Source organism: Polyodon spathula, chromosome 12, assembly GCF_017654505.1.
Source record: "Polyodon spathula isolate WHYD16114869_AA chromosome 12, ASM1765450v1, whole genome shotgun sequence".
Classification (NCBI taxonomy): Eukaryota; Metazoa; Chordata; class Actinopteri; order Acipenseriformes; family Polyodontidae; genus Polyodon; species Polyodon spathula.
In genome coordinates, this window is record NC_054545.1 from 44,120,223 (window position 1) to 44,136,789 (window position 16,567).

Sequence of the window (16,567 nt, forward strand, 5' to 3'; positions counted from 1 at the left end):
TTTCTTCTGTTCACTCACTTTGCATTTTGTTAATTGATAAATATAAACTATTAACATGTCTATTTTTGAAAACATTCTTACTTTACAGCATTTTTTCACACCTGCCTAAAACTTTTGCACAGTACTGTGGTGTGTGTGTGTGTGTATATATATATATATATATTTTTTTTTAAATTAAAATAGAAAAAGTTAAATAAACTAGGAAAGCTGTTCTCACGATACACAGATTTATTTTTAATATGGGGTGCAATTTATCTAAGGCAAATATTTTTTATCAATAGAAAAAAACGGACATCTAAAAGAGGTCTTTAATTCGTTTCTTATACAAAGTAGGAATGAGCTATATAACATGTTGTTGCATTTCTTGAAATACACAGTTATACTGTACAGAACTTTATAGTCCATCCTCTTGAGTTTAAACCTTGCCCAGTCCAAACTGTTGGGCGACACTCTCAACTATAGAGATACATCATTTGTATTTTATTATTAATATTTTTTTTTTGTTTGTTTTTCTTACAGTTAACAGCAAACAGAATAAAACACGGACCTCCAGGTGAGTCACCCTGCAAAGTCTGAACCACAAGGCAAATCAGTTCTCCAACAGGGCAGGGCATTAAGCCTTGTCTCAAAAGCTGGAAAACAGTTAGGAGAGACTGAATACCAGGTTTTAACTGATCATACTAATAATAAAAGGTGGCATTCATATTAAAAAGTTCCGTGAGTTTTTAAATAAAAAAACAGAGCATCTGTAATTTGGACGATGATGAGCTGCAGACAGTTGAAAAACACAAGACTGGAAAAGAAAAAGAAAAAGAAAATTATATATATATCTCATCATTAGAAAGTTGAGAATTCCACAGCAGTTGTTTTTTCTTGTTTGTACATCCAGGAAGTTAATTTAATAAGTTTTTAGTCATGTTTGCCACCAACATTTAATATATGGTTCCCCCCCCCCCCCCCCCCAAAAAAAAAAAAAAATCTAAAAAAAAAAAAAAAAAAAAAAACAAAAAGTAAGCTGATAAAAGGAAAAATCATTCGACTATTTTGATTCAACTAAAGTTGATTTCTTTGTGGACTACTGATTCGAACGACTTTGAAAATAGTTAAATTTACCGCTGGCTTCCCAAGGGTTTTCCAAATGTTTCCAGTAACGCATTGCGGATGCTTCTTCACTGCTTTCTCTGTTGCTCTCCCCCGTTTTTTTTTTTTTTTTTTTTTGTTTTGTTTTTCTTTTCTTTTTTCTTTAAAAAATATATTATATATATATTTTTCGTTTCACAAGTTCTTGGTGTTCATGTGAGTTTTGTAATGCTTGGTGAGGTGGTCACTCCTCATGAAACGCTTCTGGCATTGTGAGCACTCAAAGCGCTTGTCTCCTGAAAAACCAAAAAAAAAAAAAAAAAAAAATGTTACCGTTGTTCTGTCCCATTACAGAAACTTTAAGCCAACGCCTTTATGATACCAGTTTGAACTGTGGGGTTTAAAAGACACAACACACTACTTTCCCTAGCTTCCTACACTGTCGAACGTATCCCTGCAATATCTTTTAAAACTTTTTAAAATTATTTTATAACAATTAAAAAAGTAAGTTTTTATCATAATATAGGTTAGAGATAATTAAAAAACTGTTACATGATGTCAGTAAAAATGCTCCAAAAAACTTCAAAAGTTACCTGTCCTCAAAATGGCACTCACTGGGTTAATCCATTTGCATTTCCATAAATATACAGCATTAGAAACTCTTGACCTACACACCACGCGCTGGATCCTCAGCCAACACTATCCTTGCACTACAATGTCATTGTAGATATAACTTGTTGCATACTAGTTCCTATTGTATTAGCAGCATTATTTGCACTTACTGTAAACTACACAGTATTTAAATAGTAATCTTGCATTGTAACCCCACTGCCCTGTAACACCTGTAAGTCACCTTGAATAAAGATGGCGTCTGCCAAATAATAATAATAATAATAATATAACACAAACGACTGACAAGTTCATTTTGTGTTACCATGAACCCTTTAAGGTACAAGAGACATACGTGTCCCTCAATAAAAATGTATTGCCAGGTCGGATCTGGTCAACTTCAAAGATAGATGCACCCCCCTCTGTGGGACACTGGGAGTCATGTGAAGCTGGAAGCGCGGGATGGAGGGGGGGTCGAGGAGACACTGACCTGTGTGCGTCCTGGCGTGTCTCTGCAGCTCGTCGCTGCGTGTGAAGCGCTTCCCGCAGAACACCCAGTTGCAGACGAAGGGCCGCTCCCCCGTGTGCAGACGCACGTGAGCCCGCAGCAGAGAAGTCTTGCGGAAAGTCTTCTCGCACCCCGGGATGTGGCAGATGTGCTTCTTTTTTCCCAGCTCCCCCGGCCTGTGGAAAATTCAAAACAACCCGGGTGTTAAAAACTAATCCACGCTACAGCTTTTTTGGTAACTTTTTCTTACTGGTATCACAACTTTATATGAGACATAAAACCAAGGTCCTATTATACGTGATTCTGAAGCATTAGCATCAGCAGTTGTTGATGCATAGCTCACCCCCTAGTCTGTCGCTTTGGATAAAAGCGTTTTCTATGACTAATTCATTACATTTTCCAGCAGAGCGGTTTTTGTACATGTGAAATGTGATGCTTACATCTTTCGGACCATGGTAGGGGTTATGCATGTCTGACATGCTTAATTTATTTATCAGAAAAGGGGGGGGGGGGGATCAAAAAAACACCAAAACTCCCATGTTAATCTGCACTAATTAAGCCAATAATTTGGTTTAACTAAGTAACAGAAATTGGTTAAAAAGAAAACAAGCCACCACAGTAGCTCTCCAGGACCAGGGCTGGAGACCCCTGATCTAAAGGAAGGCTCTACAATGTTTAAGCCATTTAGATTTCTCATGGGCTTGAAAAAACAACGCTATTTAGATTTTTTTTTTTAAACTCATTCGAATTAAGACAGCTGCTACTGTTTGTTAGATTTAGTGATACACAAACCTGAGCTTTAACAACCTAAATTTTTCACTTACCCCTCTTAAAAGCGAGTCTATCATCACCATTAACCCAATAAACAGCAGAACCCAAATCAGATCTACTGTCACAATCACCTTAACTGACACAGCAAAAATAGCTATTTCAGGGATGTTTCATCACAGCCCTGGAAGTGCCATTCCACTGCAAGTACAATTATATAACTGACTACATCACCAGGGACTGGCTGGAGGGTTAACTGGTTCGATTAAGCAATTCAGAACAGTGTTTTGGACACCAGGTGTGGAAGAGAAACTTTGGTGCAATCTGGTATAGAGATTTGCAACCTACTATACATCAATGCAATGCATGGATTTGCTGTTTGGTTCATAATTAGACTGCCCCCCCCCCCCCCCCCCCCCCCCCCCATCCCTGTTTGGTACCACTTGCCTTTTCTCCGCGTCCTTGCAGTTGGGGCAGGTGCAGGCCATGCGTCGTTTCTTCTCCCCGGGCTGCCCCTGGATCTCCAGAGCCAGCGCGTGCTCCACCTGCAGGTTCCCCTGGGTGGGACTCAGACCGCTGATTGTCAGGTTGTTTCCAGAAACTGTCTGGACTGTCAGGTGCTGCTGTCCTGCTAAAGAAATCAGACATAAAAAAATTACAGGTTGTCTTTTTTTTATTGTACTTGTAGTTCCAATTTATTAAAATTAAAGCCACAAAAACAACTGTATTACAAGACATAGCCATTAACCACGGGGATGGAAGTAAGACTCCTGTTGCATAGTTTGATCCACTCCTGGCTGAGCCTCTTACCTCCAGCGCTGGTGATAGTGACGGGCAGACCCTGCACTTGCACTCCGTTGATATTGATGGTCTGCACTCCCTGCGCGGATGTGTTCAGAGAGATAAGCCCCCCGGCTGGGGCGATTTTAGGGAAGGTCCTTTCTTTCCGTCCCCCGGGACCCCCCCTTTTGCCGCCCCCGGACGCAAGACTTAGCGTTGTGCCCACGCCTCCAGAGCTGGCCATCGGGGTGGCTTCCTGCACCTGAATCGCTTGCCACTCCCCAGAAGCAGTTTTAATAAGGACCTTGGTGTAAGAGAAACATACGCTGAATTAACTTCAAAGTCATTAACAATTGCTTCATTAAACCCCACCCTTATTAAAAAAAAATACTTTACCACTGTATTTTTTACAGTTTTGTCTAATTGTGTCTTGTTAACTTATTTCCAGTTTAGCCATTGCTTATTTGTTGCTCAGTTATTTAAAAAAGAAAAAAAACAGGTTTTAGTTCAGCCATCATGGCATGTTGCAGGGATGGAAATACGACTCCTATTTCATAGCAGTTTCACCCATTCCAGGTTTTAATGCCACAGTATACAGGCACAGGTAACACATGTAACAAGCTTAAGTCTTCTCAAAGTCATAGTAAAACCAAGAATGGATTAAACTGATATGTGATGGGGGTCTTATTTCCCTCCCAGTGTTGACTTGCATACGAAGAAGGAGCTCTCTTAGAACCATATGGATCACTGTTGAAAGTGTCAAGGGATGGGGTCTGTTTCCCTCCCTGTGTTAACATTAAACACAATGCATTACTCCAGTGAGGGGGAAGAGAAGGTGAAGCCCCAGCTTACCTGAGTTGGTTCTGCTGCGGTCTGCAGCTGCAGGTTCTGGGAGGGTTTGTGTGGCACTGTGGGCAGTGTGGCGGAGGCAGCCTGCACCACCTTGAGGGCTTGCTGTGGGATCTGGACCACATGCTGCTGCTGCTGAGGCTGCTGAAGCTGGACCTGCTGCAGCACCGCTGGCTGGCCCGATCCGGGGCTCTGCAAGATCAGCAAGTTGTTTCCAGCCTGGGATGAGAGAAAAAAGAGCGAGAAAGAAACAAAGAAAGAGAGAGAGAACAATGAACAGGCAATCAAAAAGGATTCATTTACTTTTTTCAAAAACTTTTTGCCCAGTCGATTTTGAGAAAATGGCTCCTTGTTTGCTCTGATGTACGCATGCACGGCACAGCTTTGTTCAACTTTAATTGAATCGTTCCAAAGGAAAAAAAAACAACGTAACTAGTATGAGCAATCCATGTATTTTTGACGTGTCTGAACCAAGTAATCACGATTACCCTTCAGCAGCAGGCAGATATCCACCAGGTGCAGGGCTTGCAATAAGACTCCTATTGCATAGAAGTTACACCCATTCCAGGTTCTATTACAAGCCTGATTAGCCCCAGTGTACAGGTAACAAGCTCAGCTAGGTGTGTCTTATTAAACTCATAATAAAACCAAAAATTGATTAAATTGCTATGCAACAGGACTCATATTTACATCCCAGTTATGGATCACATACAAAAAGAAGGCGCCATCTTTGAACCATATGCACTGAATCACTGCTAAAAATTGGCAAAATGCAAAAAGTTAGGCAGCAAATATGCGCAGAATTTCTTACCGTGGTTTAGGACCAATATCAACGAAGATTTACAGAAAGTTCTCTCACTCCAAGTGACGCCATTTAGTATTTTACAGTTTAACCCTTTCATGCATGGTGTCCTCATATGGGAATACATTTTAAAAAATCTCTTCTAGTTTTTATATAGGGACACACGGAAGATGCAAATGGATGACAGCCTCATTTGAGAATGGCACAGCTCCCAGTGCACCCCAACCCTCCCCTACATACATCATACAAAGCAACGGGGGAAAAAAATTGAAAATGTTTTCACTGAAAAACTTATTTAATAAGTATCCAAATCTAGTTCTTTTTTCAAGCTATTTAATATTTATGCAAGAAGAGGTTAAAATGTTTTTTTTTTTAAATTCTCTATCTATCTATATAAAAACAGGTAACGATAGCGACGCATAAACTAACAGATACAAACCCTACCTGGATGAAGTTATCTCCCACGGTCTCGATCAGCAAGGTCTCCACTTGCTCTGCTACAGCCATAGACTGCTGCTGCTGCTGCTGAGGCTGAGCCATGGCTACTGCTTGTGTCGCCGCCAGTTTCTTCCTAGACCTCCTTGTTGTCTTAACAGGAGAAACGGGAGCAGCTTCCGTGATGAACTGGGTCGTGCCTCCGTCCCCGATGAAGCTGTTGAGGGGCAACGTTAACCCACAGGGCAGCTTGACCATGCCGGCGGAGCTCTGCCCCTTCTGCGAGGGCTTGATAGCCACTGTCTTTTGCTGGGCTCCGGGGGGAGGGGGTTGCGTGGTGGTGATGATGGCTTGGTTGGTGCCGGGAATGATCTGTATCTGGCTGTGCCCGCTTTGGGGCACGCCGGAAACCTGTATCGTCTGCCCGCTGGCCGTCTGAAACTGAGGCACCACCTGGTACTGGATGCTGGCGTTGGAGCCCGTGCCCTTGCCCAGCACAGGAGGGTTCTGGATGGTAAACACAAGGGGAGCGCCGGCTGTGTTGGAGGCGCCCAGGCCCGCGGGGATCTGTATGACGTTCCCTTTGGCGGACAGGAAGCCGTAGTTTTTAGGGGGCGCCGGGGCAATGGGGGCGGGTTTGATGGGGTGGAGTCTCCTGGTAGCGGGCTGGGCTGGTGTGGTGCTTGCTGGGGCTTGAGCTGCAGGAGGTCCTATCTTACTGCATGTCGCTGCCAGCATAGCAAGGGGAGAGGGCTGGGAATCTTGCTGTTAAAATAAATTAAAAATGCACTGACACAGGCAAAGATTTCCACGCACAGACTTATAAAATGATAATAATTAGGTTGGCAGCTCACCTACGGCTCTAATAACATGCAGAGTTATTGTTTCACATTATTAACCCATGACTTACTGTTAAACAACATATAACACAATTAAGGATTGAGATCCATTCCTGATTTTCAATTCCTTTGAAGGAACTGGAAACGCTATTTTAGTAACACAACTGCTTTCATTGGAAGCCAGTTTAAATGACTCACAAAAAGCAACTTTAACTAAAGTCATTTGTTGCCACTGACTGCGAGAAGCTCATTTTAACAGAATACTGCCAATTTCCATTTTGATCAACAATGTGTTGGAAGTTGTTACAGACAACTCTGCATTTTGCCCTGGTTACCGTGCTCAACTTGGAACCCTTAACTAAAACTTTTTTAACCTTTTTTGAAAATTAATTGGAAACCGGGACATATGACGACCCTGTATACATATTACCACTATACTTATATTTACTAATATATAGCATTATATATATATATATATATATATATATATATATATATATATATATATATATATATATATGCACACAGTGGCTTGCAAAAGTATTCAGACCCCTGACCAATTCTCTCATATTACTGAATTACAAACGGTACACTGAAATTTCGTTCTGTTTGATATTTTATTTTTAAACACTGAAACTCAGAATCAATTACTGTAAGGTGACATTGGTTTTATGTTGGAAAACATTTTAAAGAAAAATAAAAAAAACTTAAATATCTTGCTTGCATAAGCATTCAACCCCTGTGCTGTGGAAGCTCCCAGTTTGTACCAATGAAAAAAATTGCCCAAACGAGGACACAATTACCTTACCATTGGCCTCCACCTGTGAACCATTAAAGTTGCAGTCACATTTTCTGGATAAAAAAAAAACCCACTGTTGAAGGATCATTGGTAAGGCTGTAAATCTGAAGGAAAATGAAGACCAAACAGCATTCTACAGAAGTTAGAGATAAAGTAATACAAATGCATAGATTAGGGAAAGGGTACAGAATAATATCCAAGTGTTTGGATATCCCAGTGAGCACAGTTGGATCAATAATCAGGAAGTGGAAGCTGCATCACACCACCCAGGCACTGCCAAGAAAAGGTCGTCCCTCAAAACTCAGCGCTCAAACAAGAAGGAGACTTGTAAGAGAAGCCACAGAGAGGCCAACAATCACTTTGAATGAGCTACAGAGTTCAGTGGCTGGGAGTGGAGTAATGGTGCACCAGTCAACCATATCAAGAGCTCTGCATAACACTGGCCTGTATGGGAGGGCAGCAAGAAAGAAGCTGTTACTCAAAAAGTACCATCTGAAAGCACGTCTGGAGTTCGTCAAAAAGCATGAGAGTGACCCAGCTGTGATGTGGGAAAAGGTTTTGTGGTCAGATGAGACCAAGATAGAGCTTTTTGGCCAAAACTCAAAGCGCTATGTGTGGCGCAAACCAAACACTGCCCATGCCTCAAGACACACCATCCCTACAGTGAAGTATGGTGGTGGCTGCATCATGCTGTGGTGATACTTCTCATCAGCAGGGACTGGGCATCTTGTTACAATTGAAGGAAGAATGGATGGAGCAAAATACAGGAAAATACTGCAAGAGAATCTGCTTCAGTCCGCTAAAAAAACTGAAGCTTGGGAGGAAATTCACCTTTCAGCAGGACAATGATCCCAAGCACAAGGCCAAAGCAACATTGCAGTGGCTCAAGAACAAAAAGGTGAATGTCCTACAGTGGCCCAGTCAAAGTCCTGATCCCAATCCCATTGAGAATCTGTGGCACTATTTGAAAATTGCGGTCCCCAAGCGTCGTCCAACCAACCTGAACAACCTGGAGCAAATCTGCCAAGAAGAATGGGCCAAAATCACTCCCACACTGTGTGCAAAGCTGGTACATACTTACCCCAAAAGACTTAAAGCTGTTATTGCAGCGAAAGGTGGCTCTACCAAATATTAATGTGTGGGGGTTGAATACTTATGCAAGCAAGATATTTCAGTTTTTTATTTTTCTTAAAAATATTTCCCAACATAAAACCAATGTCACCTTGATCATTTTGAGTTTCAGTGTTTAAAAATAAAATATCGAACCATACAAAATTTCAACTTTCCTTTTACCAGCTTACTTTTTTGGGGGTTTTGTTTTAGATTTTTTTTTTTTTTTTTTGGGGGGGGGGGGGGGGGGGGGGGGTGTATTATTACAACCATGGCTTTGAAAAAACGTATTAAATTAACTTCCTGGATGTACAAACAAGAAAAAACAGAACTGCTGTGGAATTCTCAACTTTTTATTGATGATATATATCTTTTTTTTTTTTTTTTTTACATACCTGTGCTGTTGTTGCAGACGGCTGCAGGTACTCACTAGGGCTTACAGCTGCTGTGGCTGCCATGCTATCCTGTTGGTCTGCAAACCCACAACCAAATAAAAAAAGGGGGAAAAAAAGAAAAAGTTGACTCATATGTGTGGAACCTTACAAAACACAAACTAAGCAAAGCCTGTGTCACAGGGGTGGAAATATGACTCCTATTGCAACGCAGTTTGACCCATGCCAGGTTTTTATATGTGCTTTACTAGCCTGAGCGTGTACAGGTAACAAGCTGAGGCTTGTCTTATTAACCTCAGATTAAAACCAGGAATAGATAGAAACTACTATGCAACGGGGGTCTGATTTTCTTCCCTGCATTAAGCAGGAGTAATCTACAGTAACCTCTCTGATGAATCCCTGAAAAATAACCTCAACAGTCACTGAGCAGAGGCATAATATCACAACAGAATTATTGATAAATTAAAATAAACCGGAAAGGCACAGGCACGTACATTTCCCTTTTTAACACAACCCTGTCTCCATTTCAGCTCACAGTACTGGTTTTAAAATACTAGCAATTTACACAAAGCTTAAAGACTGTGTATGAATTTTTTTTTTTTTTTTTAATTGCTTGAAGCCTGCTTTACGATGGAAAAATCACAGGCTGCTCAGCGAGGCAGAATCATGAGTGGAATGAAAGCGGAGCAGCACAATGCACCAGAGAGCAGCTCGCTGACTCAGGAGGGCAGATCAGTTTGCAATTACAAGAAATGGCAAATGAGAATTGCCAACGTTGCAAGTGTAACATTTAAAGTGTGTCACATATATATATATATATATTTTTTTTTTTTTTTATGTGAAATGGCTTTGTCAAGTTGTGCACGTACAAGCTCAAGGTTCCATTTCCACATTAGTCGTTCAAGTCCATTTTTAAAAATAATAATTTTTTTTTTTTTTTTTATGGAAAAAAAATAATAATAAAAAAAAAATAATAATAATAATAACAGTTTGAGAGCTTAGAGGTTTTTGATGATCAACAGTGATTAAAAAGCAAAAAAATCTGGCTTTTTCATTTTTTTTTTTTTTTTATTGGGAGACACTACTAAACAAACAGGACTTGACCGATACCATCCAGCTCTGTACCATATTTCATGGCAGTGAATTAATCAAAGTGCTTGGTCGGAGGTAAAGGTCACCAGCAAATTCTACCAGAGGGGTGTTTATAAATTATGTAGAAAAAGCCTGACACAGCACTTTTAAGCTGCAACAAAAAAAATCCAAAATATACATATCAAAAAGACGCTATTAACAGTCCCGCTTGTTTACATTCTCTAACGGGCCATTGCATGGGCTACAACCTCCTAAAAAAATGATAAACCGTCTAGAAAAAACATCAAGGTCAGCAGAAATTAATCTAAAGAGAATACCTACCTACACACACTCTCACAACATCCTTTCAAAAACATGAGCACTACTATCTCAAAACAGAAATACAGTAGTATCTGCAATTCAGTTAAATTGGCATTTATTTTATTTTTTAATAAAAAAATGAGGGACATTATCAGATTTTTTTTTTCTCCTGCAGCCTCGAAAGATATATCTGGTAGTCTTGAAGACAACATGTGGGAGGAAATGCGCTGAACCAGCAGCTTTTAAAGAGATACTGGCTTCCTGTGGTACGGTAACTATAGCACGTCAGAAACACAGAAATGTGTTTGACCTACAATCTTACTTATCTCTGTTTCAAGCAGAGATGTGTGTATCCCTAATGCACTATTACGCATGTTTAAACAATATGAGTTCGTTAAGATTACACTACGTGACTGGTGTTTGTCTGCAGGATTTTTTGGGGTTTTTTTAAGTTTAGTTTTCTGGGTCCGAAGCATTTGATCCAGTGTCTGTGGATTCCACAAAGACAGCACGATCCAAGACTGGGATCAATTCCCGATTCCAATTCCCTTTTAATCAATCCCAACGCACCACTGCAATCAAAAATGCAATTAGCAACATTCTGGTACAAAATGAAGCAGCTTCTCACAGTGGCAACAGATTACTTCAACTGAAGTCACCGCCTGTTAGAGCCAATTAAATAGGCTTCGAGTGAAAGCAGTTGAACAATCACAACTGTTATTATCTCGTCTCTAGAATACCAACTGGAGTTGGGAAATGATTTTAAAAAAAGAACTGGAATTGAGAAAGAGGAATTAACCCCCAACCCTGGCATGATCTGTAAAGACCTTGAAAAAAAAAAAAAAGAAATATATGTCCAATTGAACAAATACTCAGTTCTGTTAACTGAGCGCTTGAAACTGGAATGAAAACCAGAAGACCCTGCTGTCCTCAAGGACTAGAGTTTGACACCCCTGGTATAGAGATAACATGCATCTCCTTAAAACGTGCTGGTCTCGGAGGGGCTGTTTCTTCACACACAAGCACTTGCTCTTTTTACTGCTCAGGAATTTGGTTTGTGGTGTGTTTTTTTTTTTTTAATTTTACATACATACATACATAGTAGTATATACAAATAATATATATATTATATATATATATATATATGCATATATATACGTATTATTATATATATATATATATATATATATTATATTATATATAATATTTATATATATATGTCCACACCACACACAACAGCAAACACCAAAATGCATTGGCAACTGTCAACATGCGCATGCAAGGTTTTATTTTAAAACAGCTATGCAATTTCTAGCAACCCGTAAACATCGATTACGGGGAAACAAAAATGCAGCTAGCTATTCAACCCCAACATCGTACTTTACTGTCCAATATTGATTTCAATCATCTTTGATTATAGCTTAATTTGCTAGGAACACAAACGTTCTCTGATGCTGCATGATACACAGATATGGTCAAAAGTTTTTCATCACCCTATATACAGAATTAACGAATGAAACCGGCTGAATAATGTCACCTTACAAACTGAATTGCATACCGCTTGCTAGTGCCCCCCCCCCACCACTACCACTACCACTATCCAATCCATCATATACTGTACTTCGAAAAAACAAGACAACACTACATTTCAAAATCTAACAGGAAACTGTACTATGCTTGTGGGTAGACTTTTGCAATATCATTATGTAGCTTATCTGATCACATGACGTTAAATAAAAGATTTAAATGATGTTCATGTGTTGTTTTTATTAGTATTTATTTAAATTATGTGTCAATCCTAAAATTACTGGTGGTGCAAAGCGTTTGGCCAGAACTGCGGTTCTCGTGTTTCAAAAGCGTAATCTAAAAAGTCACAAACCAGGAAGCAGGTTTACAGCTACCAATAAAATAAAACAGTCTCCTCTACAAGACACAGGCACGACAAACGGAGGAAAAAAAAAAGTATAATCCGGTAACAACGACTGCAAAAACATTGCAATTAAACATTTCACCGAATACGGAACACCCTCTCTGTATTTTACGCAAGATCACTGGCAAACTTCTACTCCGAATCAGGTGGTTATTCACCGTTTGTCACGGAAGGTTTTCCCAATTAACAAACTACAAAGAAAAAGAAACGCAACAAGATCTTTTTTTTTTTTTAGTTTGTGTACTACAGCGCCGTGCACCGAGCTGTGGCGCCTGCCCCTTTAAAGTACAGTAGTTTAGACCAGAAACAGCGCCGCCATCAAATATGAGGAGCACCGCCATAGAGACTGCAAGGGAAACGACGGTGAGACTGCAGCGTCTTACACCCATCGCATTATACAACAATAAAAGAGATGCAACGAGCACGCCTGGACTGCAACGCTCCCTTCACTACCACACGCACGCGTAACGCATTCAGTTCGCCTCGACACCAAACACGCTATTTTATTATCAGTATTTATTAGTGCTATTTTTAATTCGCGTAAAATTGCCAGAGTCGTCCATGTATTAAAAAAAAAAAAAAAAAAAAAAAAAAAACCCAAAACACAGAATGATATATAAACTTAGCAGCACACAGAAACGCGCAGCGGGAACTGTTACACACGGGTATTTTCACAGATGTTTTAGGATAGCCGAAAATAAAAGCAACTCTATGTTTTGTTTAAAAAAAAAACACCCAAAAAATACAACAATTGTTTTTACGAAGTCAATTGTAATATAAACACCAACGTTTTAATTCCTACCCACCGCTCATGACGACACTCGCTCACCGTTAGCCTCCGAGAGCGACCCAGCGACAGACACCGCCCGCGCACGGGGGCCAATCCCGGAGCGACTGGTTGCCCGAGTGACGACAGAGCTAGCCAATGGGAGAAGAGAAGACCGGTGATTGAAAAGAAGCGAACCAGTAGTTTGCGCCGAAGCCTGCATTTCAGCGATTGACGTCAATGTAATCCAATAGAATACCGAGTTCAAGGCTTTGAAAGGTGGGCCAAGGGGGAACGGATTGATAGGATGGCGACCAATTAAAAGCTAGTCTATTTTGATAGACTGTTCTTCCATCCAATGATAGTGCTGAGTTAGCTTTCACTCAAATTTGGATCGACGTCACCTGTGTCCAATCCAGGGCGAGAAGCAGGCGGGTTTAAGTCGTCGTCGCAATTTGGTTGGTTACGGAAAATGTTGACGTCTTTTCAATTAGAATGATCGACAGCGTCCAGCTCGAAAGAAGGAAGGCGGGATGGGAGGTAAACACCGTTTTCCATTGGTCTGTTTGAAATAACTGACAGCCAAGTATACCCAACCAGATTGCGGTTGTCTTCCAGCGAGGGGCGTGTTTTAAAGTAATCAAGAATTTGCCGTTTTAAACGTGATTGATGTATTGATGAAAAGTGAAAGCACATCAACATATCGAAAATCAACATGGTAAACATGATGATAGTGGCTTAATTAAAATTATATACACATAGATAATAAAAACATGTGCGTTGCCTTGTCGACGCGGGAAATGTACAGCATGCTAACATTTTACTAGACATTTGGATTACCTACAAGTGTTACAAAGTTATTTTAATAGAATATATATATGTGTGTGTGTGGGTGTGTGTGTATTCTTCAGAGTGGAATACTTTTCTTGTTAAAATATTTTTACTCCGTTGTCATTTACCGACCTAAAATGAAGGGACTGCAAGTCATGGTTGCGCCGCAAGAGGGCGCCAGATGCATAGACGCGCAGGCACTGATAAACAGTGACCTCTGTTCTCTCCTTTCAAGAAATGGCTTGAGACCAAAATTCTTTCAGACCAAATACGATGCGATTGTAGTCGAAATGGCCTCTTTCTGTTAGCGTTAGCAGTCGATGATGCCACAGACCCAAGAACTTAGACGCAGCTTGCATGACGAGGATTAGCATTGCGGGGCTGTAATCGAAAGTGTATGTAAAAAGCACTAATAAACGCACTCTAATGGCGATTTAATAAAAGATGAGTGCTCTCCCTGTGCAGGTGCAGTTTTTGTTTTTCCCATGCTTATGCTAGGCTTTAACTGTGGTGCACTGTAGCTGCAATTTGTATATATTTAATGTAGCGATTCTAATCAGATGGGTCAGCAAGTGAGCCTTGAAGGGAAATCCCAGAAGTGCAAATATGTTGAAGTAAGAAGCAGGGTGCTAGTATTTCACATCCATTGTGATGTCATTTCTACTCATTCTTTGTCGTTGCTGAAGGTGAACAGTGGCTTGAAAGACTGGGCAAACCGGTTTGAGGCAACCTTGCTGTATCAAGCTATCTCTGGTCCCCACAGTTCCTTTTCTCCCCACCTCGTTGCCGTGGGAACAATCGCCAGCCACCTGGAGTCGAAGGTCACAGTGAAAAAGAGTGAGTGTGTGTGTGTGTGTGTGTGTGTCTGACACACTATCACATCCCACAGAAGCACACACACACATCCAGTTCCACACAGAGAACAGTGTGTGTGTGTGGGTAGGTGTGTCTGTGTAGGGGTGTGTGTGTGTGTGTGTGTGTAGGGTAGGTGTGTCTCTGTGTGTGTGTGTGTCTCAGTGTGTGTGTGGTCCACACACACAACACATAGTCGTGTCACACACACATCCCATCCGCACAGAGTCACACCACACACCATCCCATCCTCAACAGAGTGTCACACACACACATCCCATCGCACAGTCACATCAGTCACACACACAACCCTCCCTGTGTGAGTCACACACACACCACACACCACACCCAGTGTCACACAGTTGTCTCAGTGTGTGTCCCATCCAGCCGTGTTCTCAGTCACACACACACATCCCATCCACACAGAGTGTGTGTGTGTGTAGGGTAGGTGTGTCTCTCACAGGACACCCATCCCATCCGCACTCATGTTTGTAGGGTAGGTCCCATCCGCACAGTGTCACACACACACATCCCATCCGCAACAGAGTCACACAGTGTGTCCATCACGTCCCATCCTCCAAGTGTGTCTCAGTGTGTGTGTGTAGGGTAGGCGTGTCTCAGTGTGTGTGTGTAGGGTAGGCGTGTCTCAGTGTGTGTGTGTAGGGTAGGCGTGTCTCAGTGTGTGTGTGTAGGGTAGGCGTGTCTCAGTGTGTGTGTGTAGGGTAGGCGTGTCTCAGTGTGTGTGTGTAGGGTAGGCGTGTCTCAGTGTGTGTGTGTAGGGTAGGCGTGTCTCAGTGTGTGTGTGTAGGGTAGGCGTGTCTCAGTGTGTGTGTGTAGGGTAGGTGTGTCTCAGTGTGTGTGTGTAGGGTAGGCGTGTCTCAGTGTGTGTGTGTAGGGTAGGCGTGTCTCAGTGTGTGTGTGTAGGGTAGGCGTGTCTCAGTGTGTGTGTGTAGGGTAGGCGTGTCTCAGTGTGTGTGTGTAGGGTAGGCGTGTCTCAGTGTGTGTGTGTAGGGTAGGTGTGTCTCAGTGTGTGTGTGTAGGGTAGGCGTGTCTCAGTGTGTGTGTGTAGGGTAGGCGTGTCTCAGTGTGTGTGTGTAGGGTAGGCGTGTCTCAGTGTGTGTGTGTAGGGTAGGCGTGTCTCAGTGTGTGTGTGTAGGGTAGGCGTGTCTCAGTGTGTGTTGTGCAGAGGTCACACACAGTGGGTCCCATCCTCCACAGAGTCCACACACACATCCCCATCCGCAGACAGAGTCACACCACACATGAGTGTGCGTGTCTCAGTGTGTGTGTGTAGGTGAGGCGTCTCACACATCCCATCACACATCCCACAAGAGTCACACACCACACATAGTGAGTCTGTGTGTGTGTAGGGTAGGCGTGTCTCAGTGTGTGTGTGTAGGGTAGGCGTGTCTCAGTGTGTGTGTGTCTCTGTACTGCAGCAGTATTTCCTTTAGCCTTAGGAACTGTCAATATTGCATTGTTGTGCGGATGTATCATTAGCACAGCCACCCAATCCTGAATGTAATATAATCTCATCCCAGGAATGGACAGCGGTACCATCAAGAGGAACACTGCCGCGTTCGTGTATTCATGGGGGGCTGTCGTCATGGTAACAGTGCTATAGTTTCATTGGCTGCGTGCCGGATCAGACAGCAGCATGCGCGCTGTTTCTGGCTGTTGGCGGTCTATTTTAATACCGCCGTGTTATGTAACGCTTTATGGTACAAGAGTCCTGGTGACTCTCACAAATAAATCACGATGCTAACCTCCTTATTGTTCCTCCTCGTGATACCCGCGTCACTCTCAGCTGTATTAAATGCATTTT

At 41.8% G+C, this 16,567-nt stretch overlaps 1 protein-coding gene across 5 annotated transcripts; it reads right to left on the bottom strand.

The window, feature by feature from the left end:
- Positions 1–1,198: 1,198 nt before the first annotated feature.
- On the bottom strand, positions 1,199–13,194 carry sp2 (sp2 transcription factor). Of its 5 annotated transcripts, none has more exons than XM_041266683.1 (8): positions 13,100–13,194; positions 8,975–9,051; positions 5,841–6,596; positions 4,598–4,813; positions 3,776–4,049; positions 3,413–3,593; positions 2,180–2,373; positions 1,199–1,376 (listed from the first exon to the last, which is right to left on the bottom strand). In XM_041266683.1, the coding sequence occupies exons 1-8, from the start codon at positions 13,104–13,106 to the stop codon at positions 1,276–1,278; spliced, it is 1,806 nt and encodes a 601-aa protein (XP_041122617.1). In that variant the 5' UTR covers positions 13,107–13,194; the 3' UTR covers positions 1,199–1,275. The 5 variants fall into 5 exon arrangements, with proteins under 5 accessions (XP_041122617.1, XP_041122616.1, XP_041122618.1 ...); XM_041266682.1 differs by having other exon boundaries at positions 3,413–3,596; XM_041266684.1 differs by having other exon boundaries at positions 3,413–3,596; positions 13,082–13,129.
- Between the last annotated feature and the right edge of the window lie 3,373 nt (positions 13,195–16,567).